Source organism: Fulmarus glacialis, unplaced genomic scaffold, assembly GCF_000690835.1.
Source record: "Fulmarus glacialis isolate BGI_N327 unplaced genomic scaffold, ASM69083v1 scaffold7745, whole genome shotgun sequence".
Taxonomy (NCBI): domain Eukaryota; kingdom Metazoa; phylum Chordata; class Aves; order Procellariiformes; family Procellariidae; genus Fulmarus; species Fulmarus glacialis.
In genome coordinates, this window is record NW_009214876.1 from 563 (window position 1) to 26,856 (window position 26,294).

At 37.3% G+C, this 26,294-nt stretch overlaps 1 protein-coding gene across 1 annotated transcript in view; it reads left to right on the top strand.

Moving 5' to 3' along the window:
• Window positions 1–369: 369 nt before the first annotated feature.
• The window catches only part of PTPN21 (protein tyrosine phosphatase, non-receptor type 21), a gene marked incomplete at its 5' end in the record, with an annotated part of 29,997 nt that continues 4,072 nt past the window's right edge, over window positions 370–26,294 (top strand). The window contains 15 exon segments of the mRNA XM_009578725.1: window positions 370–465; window positions 4,599–4,768; window positions 7,441–7,538; window positions 9,975–10,042; window positions 10,471–10,541; window positions 11,860–11,947; window positions 12,141–12,229; window positions 14,326–14,413; window positions 15,124–15,203; window positions 16,388–16,489; window positions 17,164–17,224; window positions 17,771–17,855; window positions 20,042–20,538; window positions 20,540–21,511; window positions 23,816–23,953. Coding sequence (XP_009577020.1) covers window positions 370–465; window positions 4,599–4,768; window positions 7,441–7,538; window positions 9,975–10,042; window positions 10,471–10,541; window positions 11,860–11,947; window positions 12,141–12,229; window positions 14,326–14,413; window positions 15,124–15,203; window positions 16,388–16,489; window positions 17,164–17,224; window positions 17,771–17,855; window positions 20,042–20,538; window positions 20,540–21,511; window positions 23,816–23,953 — 2,703 coding nt within the window.

Sequence of the window (26,294 nt, forward strand, 5' to 3'; positions counted from 1 at the left end):
GAATTTTAAGATTTAAAGCTCAGTTATTAATGGGTTTGTAAAAGGTAACACTTTTTTTTTTTAAAAAAGGTTTTATTTAATTTACATCCAAGAATTTCTCAGTAAGCTAATTCTCTTTGTCAGCACCAATTCTCTAATGACATAGAACCACATAATAGTTTGAGTTGGAAGGGGCCTCTGAGGGTTGTGTGTTCCTGCCCTCTGCTCAGGAAGGCTAGCTTGGATCAGGTGGCTCAGAGGTTGCCTGGGTGAGTTTGGGTGCCTCCAAGGATGGAGGTTTGACACCTTTTTGGGCTAACTGTTCCAGTGTTTGGCTAGTCTTGTTGTGAAATTTTTTTCCTGATCTAGTTGGAATTTCCCACGTTGCAGGTTGTGCCCACTGCTTCTCGTACTCTCAGTGAGCACTTCCAAGAAGAGTCTGGCTCTGTCTTCACTATCCCCGCTCTTAGGAAGTTGAAGTCCGCAGTAAGATTTTACTTTAGTCTCTTCTTAAGACTGATCAGCCCCACTTTTCTGACTTTAATGATACATCATGCCAAAAGATATGATATAGTCACGTACAGTAATGTAGTTTTGTGGCAGTCATGCCTGACAAAGCTCCTCTGCTTAGCTTAGGAAGTCTGGTTGACTTCATAGATGAAGTCACTCCACTCCCACCAACTTGTGAGCTGTAATACTGTGGTGGGCTTTTGGTACTTTTGCGTTCTTGGTAATCTTGAACTTTTATGCAAAAATGCTTACTATTCCTGTCTATAGTGACAGCAAGCAGCTAGGTAGAAAGTAACTGTGCAGAAATTGTATGTTCTTGTTATTTCCATTTGATTTTCTTCAAAGGGGTTGGGTCATGAATAAGTCGCTAAAATAAATGAACCTCAAAATAGTGTTAATCTTAACAGCTTAACGTATTTTAAGAATTATGTCATGACTTTCTTTTCAGAATTGGGTGTTGTCCTGAGCTGCTAATAATAAAATGTTTTAGCAATGAATAAAAATGGATTCTATTTTAATCAGTGTGAATATTCCAGGGTGCATAAGCTCCTCTGAAAACTCACAGGATCAAATTCTGCCCTTGAATTCAAGTGAAATACAAGTCAGAAGACAGGCTTTGGTCCATAGTGTTTTGCTTGGCTTTCATTTTATTTTTGATAGTCCGTATTGGAGGAGTTGGTTAGGGAAATACTGTGGCAGAAAAATCTTGTTTAAATATATGCTGGATTCCAAAGAATATTTTAAAACACTTTTTTTTTAGTCTGTTGTGCCAGTAGCTACTTGGTTCTGTGTGTAGGCAAGGAAAAGTGGTCAGTGTTTTAAAGAAACAGACCAGTGCAAGTGATCATCATGCCTTAAAAATAGGCTATACATTCAGTTTAGACTTCAGGGTGTAGAACCAGAGGGTTTGAAACAGTGGTGGTGTTAACAGAAGTTTGTGCTCTTTCTCTCCGTACCTGTTACACATCTGTGCTTCTTGGAGGCTTAAATACACCAAGGCTGCAGATGAAAGTTATTCAAACAGTTGCTCAGAAATTTTTGCATACGTTTTTAGTTGGTTTCCAAAAGTGTTTGTGTGGTATCTTTTATAGAAGTCTTTCAACTTTTTTGGTGTGCTTTTGTGGTTCTGTAGCTGTTACCCTTAGGTTTCAGTCTCTGCCTTGGCCTCTGCTCTCACCCAGAACGCTGTGGTTCGATGTTTCGGATCGCGCTCAGCCCGGGGCTGATGCAGTTGACCTGTTGGGCAGGTGGGCCAGCACAGTAGGCTTTCTTTTTTGAGCTCTTCCTAGGAAGTGAGATCAAGTAGCGCATAGCATATAGTTCAACTTCAACTGTTATCTTTATTTTTTGGTCCTCTAGTATACTTACCATCTTGCCTTATATATACATTACATTTGTAACACTCGGAAGTTACAGGATGTCAGCATCACAGTCTGACTTTGGCTCCTGTGACTGTGCGCATGGTGTTAACAGTCTTGTAATGAAAGAGAAATACGAGTTTTTACATGCATTCCTTTCCTCATTCAATCTGCAGGAAGGACTGCCTAGTAGTCATTTGGTACATTTTATCCTTTTCAGTGTGTGATGTTGCAATGAACATAATATTTATTTCTTAATGGAGTTTGTGTGGTACTACTGTTACAATTCCTAACATCTTACGGAATCTTAAGATACTGTCTTCTCAATATCCTTGTGGGGTGGTGGATATACCACACACTATATCTTATGGTTGGAGGACTGAAGCACAGAAATAAAAGCAAATGTTGTCTAAGGTATCAGCAAACTTCATGCGCCTGGACTGAAAAATTTAAAAAAAAAATGTTGTTTATAGTATTTGTATTCAGAGTCGTATTCCTTTTGTGCTCTTGAAACTGGAAGTGTTTATGACTACTTAAATTTGACTCTTGGTTTTCAGAATTCAGAAGTGAAGAGCATACGGTGTCTGCCTGTGAAAAATTTGGTTTGTAGGATTTGCTTTACAAGAGAACTTTGTTTCTGGTGTGGGAATACAGTCTGTTTCTCTATGGTGATTTTTAAACTTTCCCAACCATGAAACTATTTTGTATATATCAGCATTCTGCCTTTTCTCCAGATATCTTCCACTATACTGAAAAACTGCTTTTTCTTCTATGAACAGTTCTAATTCAATTTAATTTTTGTATTACAGCCTGCCTTTTTATCAAATAGGACCAGAGTTGTCTTAGAGTTTACAGAAGGGATCTTAATTAAGGTTAAATGAGCAGACGTCATCCTAACATTTTTTTAATCTTCTGAATACTGATTTTGCAATTACATGGTAACAGTAATTTTAATTTAGAGAATTTTTTTTAAACATTGGGGGGAAAAAACCCCACCAAAACACACCAACAATCATTTAAAACTGTGTTGATGCTAATTTAGAGAGGGCCAAGAAGTACATTTTGCCAGTATGCAACGTCAAAGGAACATTATGCCTTAGAATTGGCTCTAATTTCCCAGTTTTGCTAATTTCCCACAGAAAATGCTGTTATGGAATAGATGATGTTATTAATTTAACGCTACACCTTGATTTTTGTGCCCAAAATTACTTAATGATCTGTGCTGATACGGAGCATTGACTTCACTGCTGTCCTTGAAGTTTGGGATGTAGCATATCTGCCCATGCCACAGTTTTACATGCATAGCAGCCTGTTAGAGCTGTAAGGGATAGCCAGAATCCCATGAGGGTAGATGCTTCATCTGGTTTAGACTATAAACTAAGAAGATGTATGTATATGAATTTTCAGACGTGTATATAGGCAAATTTTCGCAGGAGAGTACTAAAGTGGCCTTTCTGTACTACCAGCTGTCGCTCCCCAATGGATTTCAAATTTGTGCTCCACAGCATCAAAATGCTAGAGTTTCTGAGAATACAACAGTAAATACTTTGTTTGCTAAGTAGACAATTTTTCCAAGTTTAATTCACAGAAATTATTGATGTAAAAAAAATCATTATGATGAATAGTCCTGTGTTTCATAAAACGTCATCCTCAATAGCTTTGTTTTGTATAGGTTAAAAACATATACATAAAAACAAAATACATAAAGAAAAGTGTTGGATTAAAGGTGTTGGTATTTCTACCATTTCTACATATAATAATGTGTACGTAGCAAGGACTTGGAGAATTTCCATGTAAATACCTACAGGCGTAATTGGTAATTCTTAGTACTCCCTTATCTCCCTCCCTCAATTAAAAAACTTGTAATTATGATTTCTAGTTTTGCTGTGATAATGATATGAATATTTTCCAGTCCACCTCTGTTTGCTGATCCAGAACTGAGTGAAATAAGTACTGCAGGGGCAGATTTTAATCAGTTTAAACATAGTGGAGAAATTGAAATTTGAATGAGTGGCTCTGCAGTGTGATTTAGAACTATACTGTGGACTGATAGAAAAATATTCTGGTCTATACTCCTCAGAGGAGATCTCATCAAAGTTAAATTGTGTTGCTCAAGGTATTGTCCAGTGGGGTTTTGACATTCCAGGGATGGACATCCCTCAGCCTCTCGGGGCAATCTGTTCCAGTGCATGCTGTATTTTGTGTTTTGGCTTGGTCAAGAGTTGCCTGCTCAGGCAAGGTAGCTTGCTGCTGTCATTTTCTTGCTCGTGGGATGAGCCATACCTGTGCTTCAATGAGCTTGTCTTTGACCAGTTGTCCTCTGCTCTTTTTTCCTTCAGCATCCCATGTAAGCCTGCCTGCCAGTTCCACAGAGAAGCCATACTTTGCTCTCCTGCTGTCCAATGTCATTTTCTGTTTGCCTTCCTCACTTCCCTTAGTTTTCCTGTCACACATAAATGCTTACTACTAACATCTGTGAGTTGCCACAACAGGGTGAGGGACTGTTTGCAAATAAAGAGTATGTTTGGTAATGTTTTAGTGGGGGGACCTTATGTACATGGATTGCTTATCTGGAAGTACTGTCTGCTTTTGATACTATATGTCTCTCCAGTTCTCTAAGTTTTCAATAACCCATAGCCTTAGTCAGTGTTTTAAAACCTTTATTTCTGAGTAGCAAGACTTTCATACAATATATTTTATCTAATATCGCAATATTAACTTTTTTTCATCATTGAAATGCCTCTTTTTCAGATTACATATTTCAGTCTGTGGTACTATAATAAGCAGAATCAGCGTAGATGGGTAGATTTGGACAAGCCTCTGAAAAAGCAGCTGGACAAATATGCCTTGGAGCCAACTGTGTATTTTGGAGTAGTGTTCTATGTGCCTACTGTTTCTCAACTTCAAAAAATAAACTTCATGCATGTGTCTATAATTTTGCTTTTAGCATTCTGAAATGTATGGTTTATTTAAAAATTGTCTGCTTTCCCCTCCCCCACCTCTATAGAAATGGAAATTATTACTTTAGGCAGAATTTGTGTTCAAACTGTGTATTTATTTCCCTTTTGAATATTTAAAATATGTGATAAACTACGCAAACAACTAACTTTTTGGTGATCTTAGGAATCTATTCAAACCTGTTTTCAGTAATAGGCATACTTGCATGGTCAGACTTTTAATTGTTTTAGTCCCTTCATGTTTGTGTCTCTTTTTGTTTTGTTTTGAAGAGCCATGTGTTGCTTTTGGGGATGTCCATCCTGCACAAAGCACATGCAGATTTTATTGAGCTATGGTTTCCTTTATTTTGCTTTCAGTACTTTCTGTACTTTCAGTACAGTACACTGGCAAACTACAGGCTAAGCTTCAGCTTGTGATTTCTTTTTTTTGTGTACCACTGGGCAATGAAGGTGGATGTTAGTTTTGATATTATATATCCATTTCTACTGTGAATCTGGGGAACATCACATGACTGGTGTGGGGAAAAGTAAAATTGAGCATATATACTGGCCAGTTATTCCTTTGGACCTATACATGGGCTTCTAGTGTCTCAATGTGTATAGTTGTTCTGATTTAATTATTATTTTCAATAGGCAAATGAGTACAAAACCAGTAACTGGATTACAAATATGTATTTGTTATTTCAGAAATATGTGCTTGCATTAATGAACCCGTTTAAGCTGGTAGCTTCAAGTTGGCCCTGCTTTGAGCGGGGAGTTGAACCAGATGATCACTCAGAGGTCCTTTCCAGCTTAATTTATTCTGTGGTTACATGAAACTGTCTTTATATACCCTGGCGCTAAAATACCTTGCCAGAGACCTTTTCCACTAATTGTGGTGTGAAAGCTTTTCAGGGAGGTAAGCTTCTTGGTGCAGACACTGATGCTGTAATGTATTGCTCAATGCCTGGCAGCTTTAGTTTTTGTTTTACGTGTAATTTCTGTAAGATTCTTTTCTTTCTGAAAACTCGGAAGTTTTGGGCTTTTTCTCAGCAATTTTACTGGCTTAAAAAGTCATTCTAGTGGTCTTTCTTTTTTCTTCTTTTTTTTTTTTAATAAATCTTTGGTTCAGATTCTGTGCTTGCTGGTGTACTAGGATGCATTAGAGTAAGAGAAATGTCGTGGAGATGCATTGAATAGCTAAATTGCCTGAAAAACCTTGAATATTCTTCTCTGGCATTTATTTAAAGAATATGATGTTTATGCTGGAGTTTTAACAGCAATTTTACAGTGTGCTGCCACGTAGAAAGCAGGAATTTATTTGCCAAGCTTATATTCAAGTCCTAGAGGATGGTACTTGCTTTGATGTACGACAGTGAGAGTCTGGATTAGTTTCAGAAATCTGTGGATTTTTTTCATGCCTTTTCAATATAAATGAGATTGAGCGTGTTTAAGCAAATTATATGTTTAATGTATACCAGGAAATGGAAATGTCATAGACAAAAGAGATGGTATTTGTACTATCATGAGGTAGCGTCAATATTCTTCGTCTATATGTTTACTTTTAGTAGTTCTATGGAAGGAGCTTATGTTCTACTGCTTGACTGAGAAGATTTATTTCCCCAAACGCCTTGATACACGGTGGCTTTTTCCTTTTCTTTTTTTTTTTTAAGACTTGGTTTTAGTCCCAGCTGTTCTTGTGTATGTTGTATAAGGATGTTATCTACTGTCATACGGCATGCTGCTTTTCTGTAGTAGGATCCAGAAGAGTCTAAACAATATTTATAAAATGTCACTGTATTTAACAGGCTGTTAAACAGTGAGGGAAGAGAGACATCTTTTAGCCTGATGAAAATTTGTGTGGAGTTTACCTGGCCTTTCTAATCACCAAATGAATTGCAGCACATGCTTCCATGTTCTCAGTATGAAAGCCTTACTTCACAAGAGTTAACATACAATATAAGGAAGTTAAGAAGCTTTTAACGCTGGGTTTACAGAAGGCAAATGTCCTTCTTGGCAAAGTCTGTGTAGCTATAATGGCTTTTTTGAGTTTTGAGGTGTTTTGGGCTCAAGATAGGGTGTTCCATGGGTGGCTGAAAGGGACAGAAGAATTCAAGAAAATAGGGGTTCAGGCTGTGGACAGATGGTACAGCTAGTAGTGGTTGCATGTACAAGAGATGACCCCGGAAAAGGTCAGATTAAAGGAAAAAAAATGCTGCCTTGAAGGTGAGAACAAAATGTACTCAGAAGTAGTAATGCAGAAATTAAAGTCACTATTGTGACTGAAGGGATGTGCAATGTTAGATCTATTGGAAGAGAATGCAGCAATACAGCAGCAGTGTACTGAACATTGTAAAGAGGAGATAATAATTAAGGAAGGAAGAGGTAAAAATAAAAAATTTATGAGGACATGGTAGTAGATAGAAATCGTGGAGATTCTTTGTTTTAAGAGGTAGCTGTATTTGATTCTGCAGTGATATGTGAAAGCTAAGAGAGGAGTTAACAAAGACCATGAAATAGTGGGTCCAAATGATGAGGAAGACTACCCTCCACACAAACTGGGGAATGCAGAGAGGAATAGGAAATGCAGGCATATTCATCTGCACTCTCTTTAAATTAAGAAGCCCATGTTAGCTTTTTCTTTTTTTCCCATGTAGGTATCAGTATTATTTGCAATTAAAGAAAGATATCTTGGAGGGCAACATTCCTTGCACACTGGAACAAGCAATACATCTGGCTGGTTTAGCTGTTCAGGGTAAGTAAGGCAATTGTGCCAATTAGCTAATGTTGCTTTAAAAACTTTGGTGATATATTTTCTATTGCATGTTTTCTATCAGTAGGTTATGAAAGGCTTGCTCCTTAGAACCTCATCATATGGGCTGAGGAGGGGGGACAGTGGGATCTTTGGCCCCGAACTTGCTGGTATTTCTGTGCAGTCCTCAGAGGTGTACCTGGGTATCTAACATGTATTTTTAGGAGTTGGGTTTGAATTAGACATCAGAGTTGCTTTGGGGGCAAAGGCCTTAGTTGCTTACATCGACAGACCTTTCATCTGTTTCTGTTAATGAGGACTCTTTATTCTGACATGGTAACAAGAGAAAGAGACATGTTTTAATAAATAAGCAAATTTGAATGTACAGTAGTACTTGTATCTCCACTTTTTCTCCCAAATATCCTAACACCTAAGATTATTTCAAGTTAGTATGCCAGACTGTTAACAATTCCTATGTTCAAATCACTCCTGAAGACCCATTTCTGTGATACCTATGTGAAAATGGCTGCTTTATTTTTCCTAACTGGGGTCAGATGGAATAGAGTATACACCAGAGAACCACCTGTCCTAAGTCTGTCTGCACTGATCATGTCTGGTGTTCCCTGCTAACATGCTTGTTTTCTCTTAAATCTCTCAAAATAAAAGTTTTTAATGGCAACAGCTTTGTGTAATGTGTTTGTATATTGCTTCACAGTGAATGCCACTCCAGTATATCTAACAGCAATTGTAAATATGCCAAAATTGAAAGGAACTTAAAGTCATTGGCGGTACATACAACTTAGGGTTTTTTTGTCTTTTTTTAATTATACATCTTGGTAGTATCACATTAAAGACAATGATTATGTTTTTTGAAAATGTGCTTACCAGTGGAGTAGGGTGAGTTATATTAGTGCCTTGTTTAAAACAAACAGTGAATCTGTTTAATCCAAGCCAGGATTTAATGGTCTTCAACTGACAAAATCTTGCTTTCTTATTTTCATTTCTTTGAATAGTGTAAATGTCTCTCTGCTCAGTGAGTTGTTTATAGAAATATTTGAATATAATCCCCTTTCCAGATGGGAAATATTTATCCTTTTAGCTTTCACATTCCTTTTTCAGTCTTGTATAAGAGAGAAACTTTATGTGTTGATGAAAACGCAGGTTCTAAATTAATGTGCTCTGATGACTGAAGTAGCTTATACCAGGTAGGTTAGTTAATTTTAGGCTGGTGAATGAACAGAAGCAGTTGTTTGCTGTTTCAAATGAACTGGTTTCAAGAATGATCTGTGTTTGAAATAATTACAATAGGCTAATTCTGCTTTATCTCAAGTGCTGTGTTGGTGTAGCATATCACAATTTCTCCCCTTTCATCGTAAATAACTTGTATATTAATTGTAAATGTTTAATACAAATTTGGTTCCTAAATATCTCTAAAACTGCACTATTATGGATGAGAATCTGTGATTAAATAGGATCTGTATACTTGGGGATTGTGTTTATATTTTTGGGAGCAGCCATTCCGTACAGACTGCTGTTCCACAGTTTCTCCTGTGAGACTGGTACATAACTTTTCCAATTTAGAATGTTTTATTTCTCTTCTTTGAAACATTGGCTAGTTTTTTTCTGGAAACAGAAAAAGAGGCAAATTCCTTGGGATGTCCTTTGGCATGACGTAGACTCAAAACTGTTATTAAAATAAAAACTGTTACGAAGTCCCTTCTGAGCATGCCCCTGAGTCTGGGAAGACTTCTAGGTCCCACTTTCTGCACGTCTCGGTGCAGAGAGCTGTAGAAGGCTTGAGAGCGGAAGGGTATTTGAGTCGTGCTGCAAGTTAGAGCAGTCGGCCGGCACTGTACTGCAGATAATTAGGTATCTGACAGGAGGGAGTAACGAAGATGGAGCCAGACTCTTCTCAGGCAATGGGCACAAATTGAAATAGAGGAAATTTCGTCTAAACATAATAAAAGTTTTCTGTTGTAAGAGTGGTGAGACACTGGAACAGGCTGTCCAGAGAAGTTGTGAAGTCTCCATGCTCTGTATTCAAAACTTGACTGGAGAAGGCTCTGAGGCAATCTGCTTTAGCTGACCCTGCTTAGGGCTAGATCTCCAGAGGCCCCTTACAACCTTAACCATTCTGTGATTAAAAAAACTAAACAAATAAAAACCCAAGGAACTAAGGAACTTGGAGCAACACTGTTTTATCATTTCTTCTCCTTTCCTATCCACAAGGAGTGTTATCAATTTTTCCGAACAAGGTAAAAAGATGGGATGTGTTTTTACTTTTCCTAAATGTTACTGGATAGTTTGTTCCATTGTTTTACTTTCAGATCGTAGTTCAATAGGATTGAGATTTGCTACTTGGAGATCCTGCTGCAATTAATCGGGTATTGAATCATTTTGTCAGAAATGTTTGAATCCAAGAAATTTTTTATTTTTTAGCTGATTTTGGAGACTATGATCAGTATGAATCTCAGGAGTTTCTACAAAGATTTGCTTTGTTTCCAGTGGTAAGTACTTACTTTAAATTGATAAATTTAAATTTAAATCTTTCTTTAGATTGGTAAATGCAAATCATTATTAAAGACTCCATGATCCATCTAGCTTACTGCTCCCTAGATTGCTAAATTCAGTGAAGGTTTTCTTTGAGACTGGAGTGAGATACGATACCGTATATTACACAGAAGCGAAGATGTTGCAAGATCTTTTCAGTTTTATTGTGTATTACACTGAAAACAAGGTTGGGGTGGAGATAGGAAAGTGAGTAAAACCACTTCAAAACAGTGTTTCTGCTTTATGTTTTTGTTTGTGTGCGTATTACAGCATCTAAGCTCCAAGACTAGAGTGGAGGGTTGATTCGCTTGTGTAAAGAAAGTATAACCATTTAATTTTTTAGAATTTTTTGTATTTCATTCTATAAATGCTATCTTACTTTAAGGGTTGGCTACAAGAAGAAAAAATATTGGAAGAAGCGACACAGAAAGTTGCCTTGCTACATCAGAAGTACAGGTAATATTTCTAAAACTCTTCATTGTTTAATTTTTATGTGATTGCTTCAGTAGCTCAGGAAGTTGGGAATCTCAGAAGACAGTGAGACTAATTTAAATGAGTTTTTCACTGATACATCTGCAGTAAAATTACAAGAATTTTTGCTGAATGAAAGTGAAAAGAGGACAGAATGACCGTTAAAATAAATGAGAGGTTTCTGCTTGTAAATTAAGAATACAGGACACATTAAATAGTGTGACTTCACCTGTATAATGTTTCTGAAACTTGTTTACGTGAAGTTGTGACCCCAGTAAGGATGTTTCTTGATAAATAACGTTGGCAGATACTGAGGGCAGTAGAAATATAGAGACAGTCACTGTGCCAGAATGCTTGTGATCTTAAGTAAGAGGTAACTAAGATGCAGTAGTCCAAGACAAAGGAAAGTTAAGTTCTCTGTTGTCAGTTCATCAGTGAAAAATGTTTGTGACTATGTGAGTAATATTGATTATTTTTTCCTGTATTGTTTTAAAATAACAGTTTCAAAATTTCAAATCCATTTATCTTTGAAACGCTTTTGTAACAAGATTGCATGATTAAGGTTCTGCAAAGAAAACTTAATCTGCATGACATTAGGAAAAAGTGAAGAAACAGAGAGATTGATGATTGAAGAAGTACTGAGAGACATAAGAACGAGCATGACAGAATTTTGCAGGTAGAGATCATGTCTTCTATGACATCAACTGAGGTAGGTAGGGAAACATAAGCTTTTAACCCCTGTGACACTACTGCAAGTGAGAAAACTGTCTTTGCCAGTTAGTCTAATTAAAAAATCTACCTTCACCTACAGATCTTATCCTTCTCATCTTTAAAAACCATTACAGTTAAAACTCTGTCAGCATTTAGAAAATGAGACTATCTTTCCTGAAATGTGAAGCATCAAACTTCATATTGATCCTAAACAGGTATACTGCAGTAGGAGAAATTCAGGTCTTGAACACGTGTGCCAGAGTAATCATTCTGATAAAGTGAGAAAATATGGTGACAATGATGGATTTGAAGAAGAATGTGAGAATTGTCTGCCATCAGCAGAGATGATAATTTTAACTGGTCTTTGTTGCCATTTACCCCTAGACATGCCTGAGAGAAAGAAGTTACTAGAATCAAAGTGTAAAGGCTGAGACAAATATATCAACCATTGGTACAGATGAAAACAGCATGATTTGATAGTTGCCTGGATGTCTTGGGGATGCTTTTCAAGCTTTGACAGTGTCAGTCAGAGTAAACCAAAGATGTTTTTTTCTTATTGACAGTACTAGCTGATCGTTGTTTTCATTTGTAGAGGCCTTACTCCTCCTGATGCGGAAATGTTATATATGCAAGAAGTAGAGAGAATGGAGGGGTACGGTGAAGAGACCTATCCTGCAAAGGTGAACAGGGCTTTGATCTCAGTTGCTTTTTTCCCCTATGTAAAAAGAGTAACTTCCTGCCAAAAATAAATAAAAACTAAAAACCACACCACCCCTTTTCTCCCCCAGAATTGTAAAAGTAGTTGCTTCTCATGTAACTCTGCTTTCAAAGACTTTTTTCTGTATTTGCGTAATTTTTTGCAACTTCTTACAGGACAGCCAAGGAAGTGACATATTCATTGGAGCATGTCTTGATGGTATCTTTGTGAAACACAAAAATGGTCGTCCTCCTGTTGTATTTAGGTTAGTATTGTTCTTTCTTAAAATATCTTTGTGCACTTCACATTTTGTGTGTGTTCCTCACTAGCATGAATGACTCTTAGATGTGATGTGTATTTATTCATTTGATAAACCTGAACATAGTCTTGTAGTCATCACATCACACTACAGTGAATACTGAAGTCCATGGGAATTTTTCAACGTATTGGCTGCAGGATGAATCTCTTTAAGCCAGATTAATTCTAAGACAGGAACATTTAATATACATTTCATTGCAAAACATTTATTGCGTCAAAAAGGAGCAATTCTCTGCACATCTTAAGTCCTGAGATGGGCATATCAGTTTACTTAGAAATATTCAATTGTAAAATTATCCAGGAGTTCCTTTCATATATTATATATAAAAGAAATAGAGGAGAGTCACATGATAACATTTGTTTCATTATTTTGGATTCATACATTATTTAATGCTCTGATAGTGAAATTGTAGACATACGCATGTCTGCAACTTACCTAACAGTTAAAATTCAGTCTTCATGTGAAATGACCTGGTTCCCACTGACTTCAAGAGGGATTGCTTGGGCATCTTTGGATGGAGTTTGGAATAAATTTTAAAAAATACATACTGAGATTTCTTTTTTTTTAAATTATTCTTAGTAATCTGTAATTATCACTAGAGCAAGAAAGGCTTTATTCTTAGTGAACTTTAATCTAGAATTGAATATTTGGTTGAATATGAACAGAATCTTGAAATCCTGTGGTCCAACAGTTACTGGAACTCGTGGTGAATTTCTGGGATTAGACAAAGTAGCAACTGTGCTTCTTTCTGTTAGTGGTTTTGTTTAATAGAATTTATAAATTCAGTACCATTACCTGTTCTTCACAAAAATCTCTATCGCTGCTGCTGATAGGAGAGCTGATGCCAAGTTCTTTTTAATTGTGTAGACTGGTAGAAGTGTCCTACTCTGCTCTCTTGCAGAATGAAGCAACAACAGCTCTGCTGTCTGACTTTCCAAGCACACAGGGGAGAAGAATAAAGCTTTGTCCTTTCATTTCACATAATTTCCCAAAGAATTGTGGATGCAGTGTCTGCGTAAACATAAGAAAAAAGTTGCACATTGGAAAGCATCAGAAAGTATTCATATTCCAATTTCAGGATCCAGTTTTCTGCTCTATTGCTTATTTGTTGTATGACTATGGGCAGTTCTACTGGGGATGGATATACCATGGTATTTGGGTGGCAAAAAAACATAGACAAATGACCCACTAGTACAATTTACAAAGGCTGGGTTATGCTCTAGATTGGTTCAAGTAATTTCATAATTACATCCATAAATGCCTATGAACCAAGGCATTAAATTTGAGGGGTCTTTGTTCTACATCAGAATGAGGACAATGTTTCTCTACCTCACACATGTGATGGTGAGTAGCTACAGAAAATGCTATCAGCCACATCTATATGATGAAAATGAAATTTGTGTAAATACCTTTATAGAGAGTCCTGTATGTAGATCATGCTTTTTCCCTGTGTTTGTGCACTGCAGAATATTCTTTTAAAAAATCAATGATATAGGCTTTATTTACACTAACATAATACTGATGGCTCAAACTGCATTTATATTAACAAGAAGTTGAATGAATATAGTATTATATTTCTTGCAATCTAACTTTTTCTCATCTGTCAATATGCAAGAGAGTTCTAGAAAATACATATAATGATGCCTTAATAGCTTTGTTTAGTGCAGATTTCCCCCCCTGCCCCGAATGTATGGTTTGCTTTCAAGCAGTCGGGACATTATAATTTACTGATAACTAAATTTGTCTAAATTTGATGATTTTCCCCCTTCCCCCCCAAAAAGAACACTTCAAAGAATTTCAAGTGGAAGACAAGTCATAAACTTATTACTGTACATGTTGCACATCTTCAAAAGAGTTAGTCACATATTTTCCTTTCAGCAGTCATTTAATGGATATGGAAGTGATGGTCTGCAACTTGTTCAGATAGATTGATGAACTTTTTATTTATCCATATTCTTGGTGGTGGTTCTGTTTTTCAGTTGCATTTTCTGTAGTTTGAAAATCAGAGCTTGCTAGTCATGTTCTGTCCCTTTTGTCTGCAGGTGGCATGATATTGCCAACATGTCCCACAACAAATCCTTTTTCGCGTTAGAGCTGGCAAACAAAGAAGAAACGATCCAATTCCAAACTGTGAGTAGATTTTTACTTTTATTTTTTCACTAAGGCATCAGTAAATAAAAACACAAATTAAGACTGCTAATTTAACTCAAAGGATAAAACCTACTTTTTATATGTTTAGCAACTTTGAACTGTATGAGTGAGTCAAAAGTAATAATACTGTCTCTGGCTAGCTTTCTACGGGAAGGCATTAAAAATCTGACCTTTTATATTGAGTACATTGACAAGTTTGGTTCAGGTGGTTATAAACATTTTCATCCATTCCAGTAAAATTTCTAGCATTTTTTTTACTTTTAAATCAGTGGCATTTAAAGACAAACATGGTCTTAGAGCTTTGCTGGAATGGGCCACAGCGTTCCTTGCAGAATTAATTTTACGTAGCACCTACCAGTTGCCTTTGTCAAGAAGGCAGCTGTTGACAATCTTATGGCATGATATATATATACTGTAAATTGTGTTAGTGTTATAGCTGATAAGAGTGTCTTCAACAAAAGTCTTCTACTTTCAACTTTCATAAATCTAATAAAATTGTTAGGCTAGAGTGCATGTTCAGGCCTGCAAAGTACAGTTTTAGGGAAAACCTGGTGACAGTAATGAAGTTATATTAAAATGAAATCGGTCAATGCTAATTTAATCTTAAAAATTTCAGTGGCTTGTCTGAAAGCAAGTGAAGGGTATGCATATTTGGCTAATATGCAAATTTTGGTTTTGGTTTTTGGCAGGAAGATATGGAAACAGCAAAATACGTGTGGAGGATGTGTGTGGCTAGACACAAATTTTACAGACTAAATAAATGCAGCCTGTAAGTAGAATACATTAGCAGAACTCTTGATGCCCTTGAAGCTTCAATTGGGAAGTGAAATCTTTTGTAACCTCTGTAGTGTCTTTAGTGTCCTTTTTAGATGATAGTAATTAATGACTTGGGGTTTTTTTCTTAATCTTTTTTGAGAAAATACTTATCGCCAGTTTCTCAAACATGTTCTGCTTCGTAACAGAAGACAATATTAAACACTGAAATCTTACCAAAAGTAATAGTGTTTGGCCCCTGCTGCTGGATCTCAGTGCTGTGACAGACTTCAGTTGCGTTGGGGGATACTATTGCTAGAATGTTTGTGAGCTACTGGAATCACTGGGATTTTGACCTGGGTTTGGGTGAACTGCTCTGAAAGGACACTCTAAAGGCCTTTAAAAGGGCGGGAAGCGTATGTGAAGCACTCCTGAAATGTGCTGGATTGACAGCTGAGAGGTATGTGGTCCTTTGGATATCCATGGAATTTGAATAGCTCAAGTAGCACCAGTGCAAAGTAAATTTAATACAATTCATCAAATTAAATTTAAATGGGCTGGTCTCCAACTTGTAAATCAAGGGCTGGAATTTGAGCTACTCCACTGGTACAGCTTTCCTTCAGCTAAGTTATTGCGGACAAAGAATAGAGAATTAGACCCAGTGAATAGTCTGTCATAAAAAAGCATGATTCCCAAATGTTCCGTTCCTCTTCTTTGTACACGAGAAGATAGCTATGGAGGGGTTAGTCCAAAATTTGCTGAGGCCAGTGGAAAGATAATGAAGTATTTTGCACCACAGATGACTCGCTAGTGTGTTTAACGCTAATTTATTTTAGAAGAGTAAGATTAATTTGGAATAGAGTAGACCTCATACCTCTAAGCTTGTGAACATGGCTGCCTTTTGAGAGGGATAAGAAATATTGGTGGAAGTAGTGCATTTGTGGGACTTCTGCATTGCTATCTGAATAATGTCAGTTCTATAGTTCTGTATTGAATGTCAGTCTCTAGGTTTACTTATTTTAACCCTTTCACCACAACATGGTTTTATTAATAGATAAAAGTCCTCAAAAAAACTTTTCTGATTATCTCTACTCTAAGATTCTCTGTCATCTGGTCCTGCTGCTGAAAACTGCCTTATGCATGCCTTATTAAGTTCAGTTTTTTTTTTTTCTCCTTTATCTGTACATACCTTGTCTTTAGAGACTCCCTGGACTCTCCACCTGAGGAGGGCTCTCAGAAGTCTTCCCTCATTCTTTCCCTTCCACGCTTTCCAATCCTTTCTCGTCCTTCACTTCCCAAAGGGTGAGCTGAAAAATCATCTTTCTTTCTGAAATATGGTAGTTCCTGCATTTGTGTTATTCTGCTGCCTTGTGACCTCTGTCTTGCTGCACGATGCAGAGTACAGGTGCAGCGTAGGGTGGGGAAAAAGGAGCTTAAGGTTTCTGAACCTTACATCCTGAAGGCAATCCAACAAATTATGAAAATTTATTACCATTAGCTTGAATGTTAGAACATACAAGTGCTCATGCAGTATAGTCGCGCTTTCCAGTTCCTGTAACATCTGTAACGTTACATTCTGTAAACAATTTTATGTCTGGTCATGTAGAACAGGTAACTTATAGTATGAGATTTTATACAGGGTTCAAATTTGGAACTAGTCCCCAGTTACTCCGCTGCTTTTTCTGCCCTGCTGCAGTGCTTCAGGGACGTCTCCTTTTTATGCTTCAACAAAAGAGGCAAAGAAATAACAGGTATTTTGATCCTGGTTTTGTGATTCTGCTCATACTGTCTGCGATGGTGGTTTATGCACAGAGCTCTTTCCTTTTGAGACTGGGTTGGGGAGGACTGTTTGACACAGGGCCTGCCTCCAAGAAATGTAGAGTGATTTTTAACTGAACTTGGGAGCACTTTCCAAGGTTTGAAATAGGTCTCGGTGTTATTAAGAATCATTTCTCACCATAAAATTTCTTCTGTAGGCAAGCCCAGCCCGTTACAGTGAATCCTGTTAGAAGGCGGTCTTCGTCCAGGATGTCTATGGTAAGGAGAGGAAGTAGTTTTATGTTTGCATTTTTCTGGATTTCAATTGACTTTGAATCAGACATTAGTTTCTTTCAGTGAAATAAAATGAGCAGTGAAAAAGGTGAGTCTAGTATGTGAGGAACTGTTTCTGACCTGTAGAAAAAGCTGCTATGTAATATCTGAATAATGTAATTAAAATAATTGCAATGAAAAATACTTTAAACACTTCTGTTTTTAGTTTGATTGGTCTGTCTCTAGGAGACTCATCTAGGAGACTCTCCAAGAAGTCAGATGGCAAGATACAGTGTTGGGTTGGTGGTGTGTGGTTTTGGTTTTGTTTCTTTTTTTTTTTTTTTTTAAATTTTGTATGACCTCACAGGAGAAACTTACATTGCAGATTTAGAGAAATGGTTTAAGACTAAAGCTTTGTGTGTGTGTGTATGATATGTTATATAATATATATATCTAAAAAATATTGTACATTATACATAAAAAAAACTTCAAGACTTATTTTTAAAATAAATCATGAGTTTTTAACTAACGATAAGATGCTTGCTTTCTTAGCCCAAGCCTCAGCCTTATATGATGCCTCCACCACCTCAGCTGCATTACAATGGTCATTATACTGAACCATATGCATCCTCCCAAGGTAAGTTCATTAAATCCAAGGCCACACTACACAACTTTAGAAGGTAAATGCTATAATTTGCATTTATAGCTACTTCAGCTAGAGCTGAATAAATTCACAGGGTGAACATGGGATAGATTTGTATTACAGCATGCTGCTACTCTAGGCATATAGGCTAATGTGAAATAGAATCATAGAATCATTTAGGTTGGAAAGGACCTTTAAGATGATCAAGTCCAACTGTTAACCTAGCACTGCCAAGTCCACCGCTAAACCATGTCCCTAAGCACCACATCTACACATCTTTTAAATACCTCCAGGGATGGGGACTCAACCACTTCCCTGGGCAGCCTGTTCCAATGCTTGACAACCCTTTCCGTGAAGAAATTTTTCCTAATATCCAATCTAAACCTCCCCTGGTGCAACTTGAGGCCATTTCCTCTTGTCCTGTTGCTTGTTATTTGGGAGAAGAGACTGACACCCACCTCGCTACAACCTTCTTTTCAGGTAGTTGTAGAGAGCGATAAGGTCTCCCCTCAGCCTCCTTTTCTCCAGGCTGAACAACCCCAGTTCCCTCAGCTGCTCCTCTCCGTATCGTTTCATATGGGATATGAGGAAAGCTAGTTATGATAGCATATACAGCAACTATAGACTGTGGTCCCTTGTGTGAGTTTAAGCTGACTGTTTGTTTTTTCGTTCATGTACCAAACTGGTACGCTATGGCATTGTGAGATCCTTGTCAATATTGATCTTAATAGTTGCAAAGAGTAACTGAGCCCCCAGACAATTCAGATAAACAAAAAGTAAAAAAAAAATTGTTTAACCCAGGATGCAGGAAGAGAGAAGTTTCTCTGAGTTTGCTAGACTACAAGGTGGTGGGGAATTCAAAGGCTAAGGAAGTGTGCAAGTTATGGAATTGGTATACATTTCATTGAAAAAAAGGAAAGAAAAAAAACCTAAGCAAACCCTAATTAGAATTCTTAAGGGATGCACACTCCTAATCTAAGCGGTTTACAATGGAGTCATGGCTGCTTTCTCTTCTTTTTTGTTTGATTGTTACACATTGTGTGTTTTAATTAACAAAGTTGCTACCCTGAAGGGCTTAATCTAATCTTTTGCAAAGTTGCCTCAGTTTTGATAGGGACCTTCCAGTCCTATAAATCAGCTGGATAAAAAAAAAATACTCTGACAACTCACTGGTAAGGGAATAAGCATGTTTTCTATCTAAATAGAGTTACACAAGTATTCATGAAGGTATATAAATTTAGAATGTAGCTGAATTCTTTCCAATATAGTGTTGGAATTATTGCTGGATACTTGCTACTGCACACATCCTATTTTTGAAAAATTTTTTCACACACAAAAGATTTTTTTTTTTTTTTTTTTTTTATTGTCAGCAAATTCATTAACATAAATGTGGCAATTACTTTGGTGAACCTGAAGAGTTAAATCATGAAAGGCATCTAAAGCAGTGACTGAATTGTTCTCTTCTGGAGCTTGGCAAATTGTACATCCAATGAAGTAATGGTTAAATTATTAAATGTATATTGGATGTATAAACTGTTAAATAATTTTCTTTACCCATCAGAGTGGGTATATGTTAAGGTGCAAACAATATATGGTGGTGGTTTAAACTGTCTCCAGAATTTCTGGAGAAAAGTTAATTTGATTTTTTTTTTTTTTTTTTTTTTAAAAGGTCTTGTGGTACGATATCTACTTACGGCCTGGAGGGGGAGAAGAGCGTGGGGTTTTTTGTTTGGTTGTTGTGGGGGTGTTTTTAGGTTTTTGGTTCTTTTTTTGTTTGCTTTTTTTTCTTTCTTGCTGTTTAAAATAATTTCATTAGATTAGTGCAAACCCTGGTGTTCGTTCTTTCAGTTAGTGTGGTTTAAGATTGATACGGATTTTCTTGGACTGAAACTTAGCAAACCTATCCTAAACAGAAGAAAGCCATTCTTAAACTGAGACAATGTTTTCCAATTGGAATTTGCGTCTTCTAAATGAACGTAATAGGTTATTCTGGTATACATACTTTAGGTATCAACAACAACAAAAAAGCTGGGGTTGTTTTTTTTTTCTTCCCGTTTCAATACATAGCTAAGAATAACTGAGATTTTGAAAATCTCAAACATTGGTTAGCTACGTCTTAATAGAGGATATCTTTGTTTGATGTCTTGGACATAAAGATTGTTCTTAAACTTTACTTTCAGATAACCTCTTTGTGAGCAATCAGAATGGATACTACTGTCACTCTCAGACTAGCTTGGATAGAGCCCCTCATGACTACAGTGGTCGGATCCGCAATGGTAGTGTCTATAGTGCACATAGCACCAACTCCTTGAACAATCCACAACATTACTTGCAGCCGTCCCCCATGTCCTCTAACCCAAGCATTACTGGAAGCGATGTCCTCAGAACTGATTATGTCCCATCACATAGACATAGTGCACTAATACCACCTTCTTACCGTCCCACACCAGACTATGAAACTGTGATGAGACAGCTCAACAGGGGAATGGTGCACACAGATAGGCAGAGTCATTCAATGAGAAATCTTAACATCAGCAATTCATATGCTTACAGCAGGCCTGATGCCTTAGTTTACAGTCAACCTGAAATACGAGAACATGCTCACTTCGCTTCCCCCCAGTCTAATCATTATCCATTTAACCTGAACTACAGCTTTCATAGCCAATCCCCCTATCCCTATCCTGTACCCGGCTGAAAGGCGCCCGGGTGTTGGGGCAGTCAGTGTGCCTGAGTTGACAAATGTGCAGCTCCAGGCTCAGGACTATCCAGCACCAAATATAATGAAGACCCAAGTCTATCGACCACCTCCACCATACCCGTACCCAAGACCTGCAAATAGTACTCCAGACCTTTCACGACATATCTACATTAGCAGCAGCAATCCAGATCTTATCACAAGGCGAGTGCACCATTCTGTCCAGACATTTCAGGAAGACAGCCTGCCTGTGGCACATTCTCTTCAGGAAGTCAGTGAACCTCTGACGTCGGCACGCCATGCTCAGCTGCAGAAAAGGAACAGTATTGAAATAGCAGGGTTGACTCCCAGCTTTGAAGGAATAAGAATTAAAGAGAGGACCATGTCAGCTTCTGCAGCAGATGTGGCTCTTCCAAGAGTTATCTCAGAAGGGTCACAGCCCAACATTCTGATGGAGAGAACAAAGCAAAAAGAAAGTGAGCAAGAGGAAGGTGTGAACTGTGATCATAAGAAAACCCTTTCAGATGCCACTATGCTGATTCACAGCAGTGAGGAAGAAGAATTTGAAGAAGAAAACAAGGCTAGTACAAGTCTTTCTCCTCTCCCTGAAGATCAAACCCAACTTTCATCCGTTATGAGTGGTTATTCTCATGATTCAGTACTGAACTACCCTTATAGCTCTGTTGCTTCATCTGCTGGCCCTTTGCATATTCTTGAGCCTAAATTACATATCACAGAGACAGAAAAGAGAATGAAAGATATGAGCCCCATTCACTTACTAGTAGAAAGCCAGGTACAGAGAAGAGGGGAAGGACTGCTTACTCCATCTATGTCGGAATCTGATCTTACAACATCAGGGAGATACAGAGTAAGGAAAGACTCAGTAAAGAAGAGACCTGTGTCTGATCTTTTGTCTGGGAAGAAGAATATTGTGGAAGGCCTTCCCCCACTAGGTGTAAGTGGATACTATTCCTCTTGTTTCAGGTTGTTCTGTAGTGGGAGTTGTGTGGGGGTTTTGTTTGAGGTTTGGGGTTTTTCTAATCAACCTGAGGTGCTTTTAAAACATGTGAATTAAAAGCTACCTTAAGCTTGACCTTTGTTTTTCTGTTTCCCCGATTAACTTTGCTTAGCTGTCTTTTATCCCATTCTCTGCAATGTCTGAGTTCTGTTTTTATAGTCCTCCCACACAAATCCAGCTGTGCAGCCTCCATCCATCTGATACACCTGACCTGGCTAGCAATGAGCTAGAATGAGCTAATTTAAAGTCAGTTCTACATCCCAAATTCTGCCCTACCTATTCTTATGTGGAACAGAAGCAACTCTTTCTGTTCCACTACCAGCTCTCTAATCTTCCTCTCGCTGAAAAATCGGATGTAGCTGAATGTTTACTTTTTTTGATTCGTTTGCTTTCTTCTTCTGACCTAAGAGGGGGACCTGACCCATTAGGCAATAAATTATTTCCTTGCATTCTCTTCTTTCCTCCATCCCTTCCTCTTTTCATATCCTTTCCCTTTTGCCTTCTCTTCAAGCTGTTTTTATCCCACTAAAGGTATTTCTTGCTTGCTATGTCTCTTTCTCCTACTCCAATCTTATGAAGCCATAGTGAACAACTGCAAGTTTCACCTTCCCTGTAATTCCCACCTCATAGAAACATCAAGGTCTGCATGGGACTGTACAATTCCGCTGCCGGTCCTTACCACTAATATTGTTTTAAACTTTTGTTCAGTTTTATGTAGTCTGTGGCATATTTCTGGTGCTAGTGGAAGAGGACCATTTTTATTACTATTTTGCCTTTTAAAATTGATTGTTGTTAACTTTACCTGCCTGAGTTAGTGTCAAATAGTTTTCTGCACAAATTGGACTGCAGTGGAACTATCATGTAACTTACACTGCTGTAGTAACTGTTACAGCTGATGCTGCAAAAGCTAACCTATGCAAAAGCTATGTATTTAAATAGTTACTGCTCTCACAATTTTTTGTTTGTCAGACTTGCTATACATGGAGCTGAACTCAATGAAATGAACCCTCATCAGCTTCAATTCTTCTTGTAATTGTGTATGTTTTTCTAAATCTCCTTCCTCATGTTTGTTATGTGGATATAGGGAAAAAAGGTGATACTTTTCTCCTTGTGTTCACGTTTAGATAGTCACTTAGTATTTGTTCTCCAAAAGATATATTTTCAGAGACTGATGCGTCTATCAAAATCATACCCTGCCTTTTCCTTCTGATAGCTATGTAAATGTTCAAGTCAACTGATATTAAAACTTTTTCACTGGAAGTGTTCAGTAAAATACTTTCTAGTTCAGTAACATTTAAGGGTACCATTGCATAATAGAAAATACTACCTTTCTGTATTCAATATTGAGATGAATATCCTGGTAACAAAGCTGGCCCCTACCAATGTTTGCACATTTTGTTTTTCAGTGAACTCTTACTGTTGTGTTTGTGTTCACTTCACTTTTAAATGTGGTCTCATCCTCTCAGTTTTGTCTTCCTGTTCCTTACTACCATTTAGCTTTTGAAACAATTGATTATCATTCAAGCAGCATATACACTCACATTTTCAGTGTATTTTTGTTAACAACCAAACTTAGCAACTGTGGGAATAATGAAGTTTTCTCTTACACTTTTTAAAAGAATCATTTGAACTTATTCTTTCATAAAGATCCCCCTTTGGTATTTTTCTCAAATAATGAATGGTAACTTAAATAACTTAGATTCATGGCCTGGTTCAGGGCTCAGATCTGACTGCAGTTCTGTGTTTGTGTTTTGTATGTGCAGTTTGTTGCAAACTTAGTCAAACATGTAACTATATCCAAATATCTTAAAGGTATATGCTCATTGTTATGCCTGCTTGTAGGGAAGAAAAGTGCCTGCAAACTGAATAGTCTAGTAAGGAATAATTTTTATGTATTTTGGGGGTTGGAAAGTGATTTCAGTTCTGTCCAAGAATGTTAATTATCCAGAGTTGTCACCTCATACCCTCAGTTGTGAGCTTTGTAGGGAACAAGATTTGTCATTCTCATGCAGTTTCATTAACCTGTGTGGAATGAAGACAGACTTGTGTTGTGTCCTTGGAGGAATGTAGTCCCACCACTCTGATCTCTCACTGCAGTGCTTATCAAAAAAAAAAGGTCAGAGCTTGTTTGCAGAAGGGGTCAAAGAAGTATCCTTTGCTTAATTGAACTCATCTGGTTTCTGCTTTATAACTTCATCAGATATTTAAGAATATTTACAAGGTTTAGCTTTTCTTTTGCAGGGTATGAAAAAGAATAAAAATGATGCAAAAAAAATAGGCCCTCTAAAGCTAGCTGCCCTAAATGGACTTGCTTTGACTAGAATGCCTCTGCCAGATGAGGGGAAGGAAGAATCAACACGAGCAACAAATGATGAACGGGTATGTTGAAGGTTTTTAATGCTTGATTTCTCTTTTACACTAGTGACTTTTCAAAATGAAAATGCATATAAATCGTGCTTTGTGTTGACTTTAAAATGCTTCAGATTCAAAGCAACTCAAATACTGAGAATAGAAACAAAATGAAGGATGAGACTTCTGATTGATAAGTCATTGCTAGAAATATTGGGTGTAACTCAGATTTTTCTTTAAGATTTAAGATGACGGTGATTCAGATTATAGTTTACCCTTTGAACATATGGGAAGCAAATTAGCTAGTATCTACTGATACATTTTTGTGCCAAGTCTTTGTGTTTTCTCTCTTAATTTTGGGATTTTCCAGACTGAAAACATGAAAATTAAAATTCTGAGTGTGAGATTTAACTTAGTTGTAATTATTGTAATTCATACAATTTTTACAATAAATTGCATCCCCAGGGTACAGCTTGTGCAGATTGTATTTATCTGTTTTCCTCAGGTGGATCCCTAAAAATATAGATGGAACTTGTGTGATCTGCAGAAATCTTAAATTCAGTAAAAGATCTCAGATCACTGAGAGGACATCAGATTCTAGAATTTGAGGATCATTCTTTGAGAAATATAAGACTCCATCTGCTTGTGTCAGGGTAAACAACATCAGTAAATGTACTTCAGCCTGCCTCATATATCATTAAATAGGTGCAGGAAAGTTAAATAAAGTCAATATCCAGCCTGTGAAGGGCTGTGTAGAACAGTGCTGTCATCACACATCTGACCAGGGAGCAACTAGATACACCAAGGTCTACAGTGATTACTGTACATTCTCCGACCGGTGGTCTCTTTAGAATCCGGTTCTGAGGATGGTTGGGCATCCTCAGCTGTAGACCCCCTCTAGCTCAATTTGTTGACAGTCAGTGGGCAGCGATTAGAACCTTAAGGAACAGTCCTGCTCTCATCAGCTGCAGTTTTAAGGAACAGGCCAAGAAAATTAATTGCAAGTCACACAGTAGAAATTCAGTCTTGAAGTTTGAAGGCTTGGAGTGAGATCCATAGGAGGGAGATTTGACTGTTCCATTTCAACATAGTTGAAATTCTTTTTGAGCTATATATACACTCCTTAAAGATGCTAAGGGACAAAAATTAATATTGCGTTATTTGAGATACAGTTCTACATTTAGTACCTGTGTTGGTTATTTCCTCTTACATACAGCCATCATCTCTTCCTGGGTCGATCTTTATTTAATTCAGCCATATTATTAGTCAGCTAGCTCTGTCCAAAGTATTGAGGTAAAAGAAGAATCCGTAAAGTCAAGTTATGAAAAAGAATGTCGCTACACTTTCTCTTCAGGCACTCATGTAGAGGCAGAATAGATACTATGAAATGGGAGTAATTCCTAAAACAGTTGAGAAGAGACAGTGCAAAGCAGACATGTGACATGAAAAGAAGTCCAGACTGCAGACATTTTAGAAGACGACTTTAAAGTTGATTCAATGCCTGTTTCATTGCTCAGCTTCATGTTATTATCAGTTTAAATGAGGGAATTTAGCCTAAAGATAATAAAGGCGTTTGTACAGTTGATGTATTGATGTGCAAATTGTGTATGATTGAGGTTTTACGCCTTCCTCTGCAACATTTGGCGTCATGGTTATTTGGTACAAGACACTTTTCTGACCTGATACAGCAGAGCAGTTGCTGTGAGAGGCTCAGGACATGTGACATAGATGAAATCTTCTGTCTGAAAACTTACATATTATTCCTCTAATTATTGGTGGCAAAGAGATGCTGAAATTCCAGAAGTGTCTTATGATTCAGAAAGAACTTGGTTTCGAAAGAATAAATCGGGGTGGTGGGAGGGAACAGCTTATTGAATAAAACAGATTGAATTGCACTAGTAGAAAAAATCCTGGGTTTATACCTCAGCTGCAGCAAGAGGTTCTAAGAAGGCTTTGCTGCTGTATACAAAGCTTAGTATCTTCAGCCTAAGAAAACATGCAATAGCGGTAGTGAATTATTAGCTCATTGACTGAGGCAAGTGTTTTGTTTTACATTTTTAGAGTTTTTCTCCATCCAAATGACAAAGTTGACTTTTTTTTTTTTTGATTACAAGGTTAAAGGAGGCCTTTTCAAATGATGTAATCTAACATGCTATATTGAGCAGGAGAATTAATGAGTATTTCTTGCTCAAAGGTATTTGAGGTGGTTTGTAGTATATAGCATAGCTATCTGGTTTGGCCAAATATTTCTTTGCCCAACTGGGTTGTCTTTACAGAAACTATGAAGTAATTTTTCGTTCACCAGTGGTATCCATAGTCTTTGTGACCTAATGAAGTATAACAGGCTTCTTAGTTTTCACTTGAACAAAAT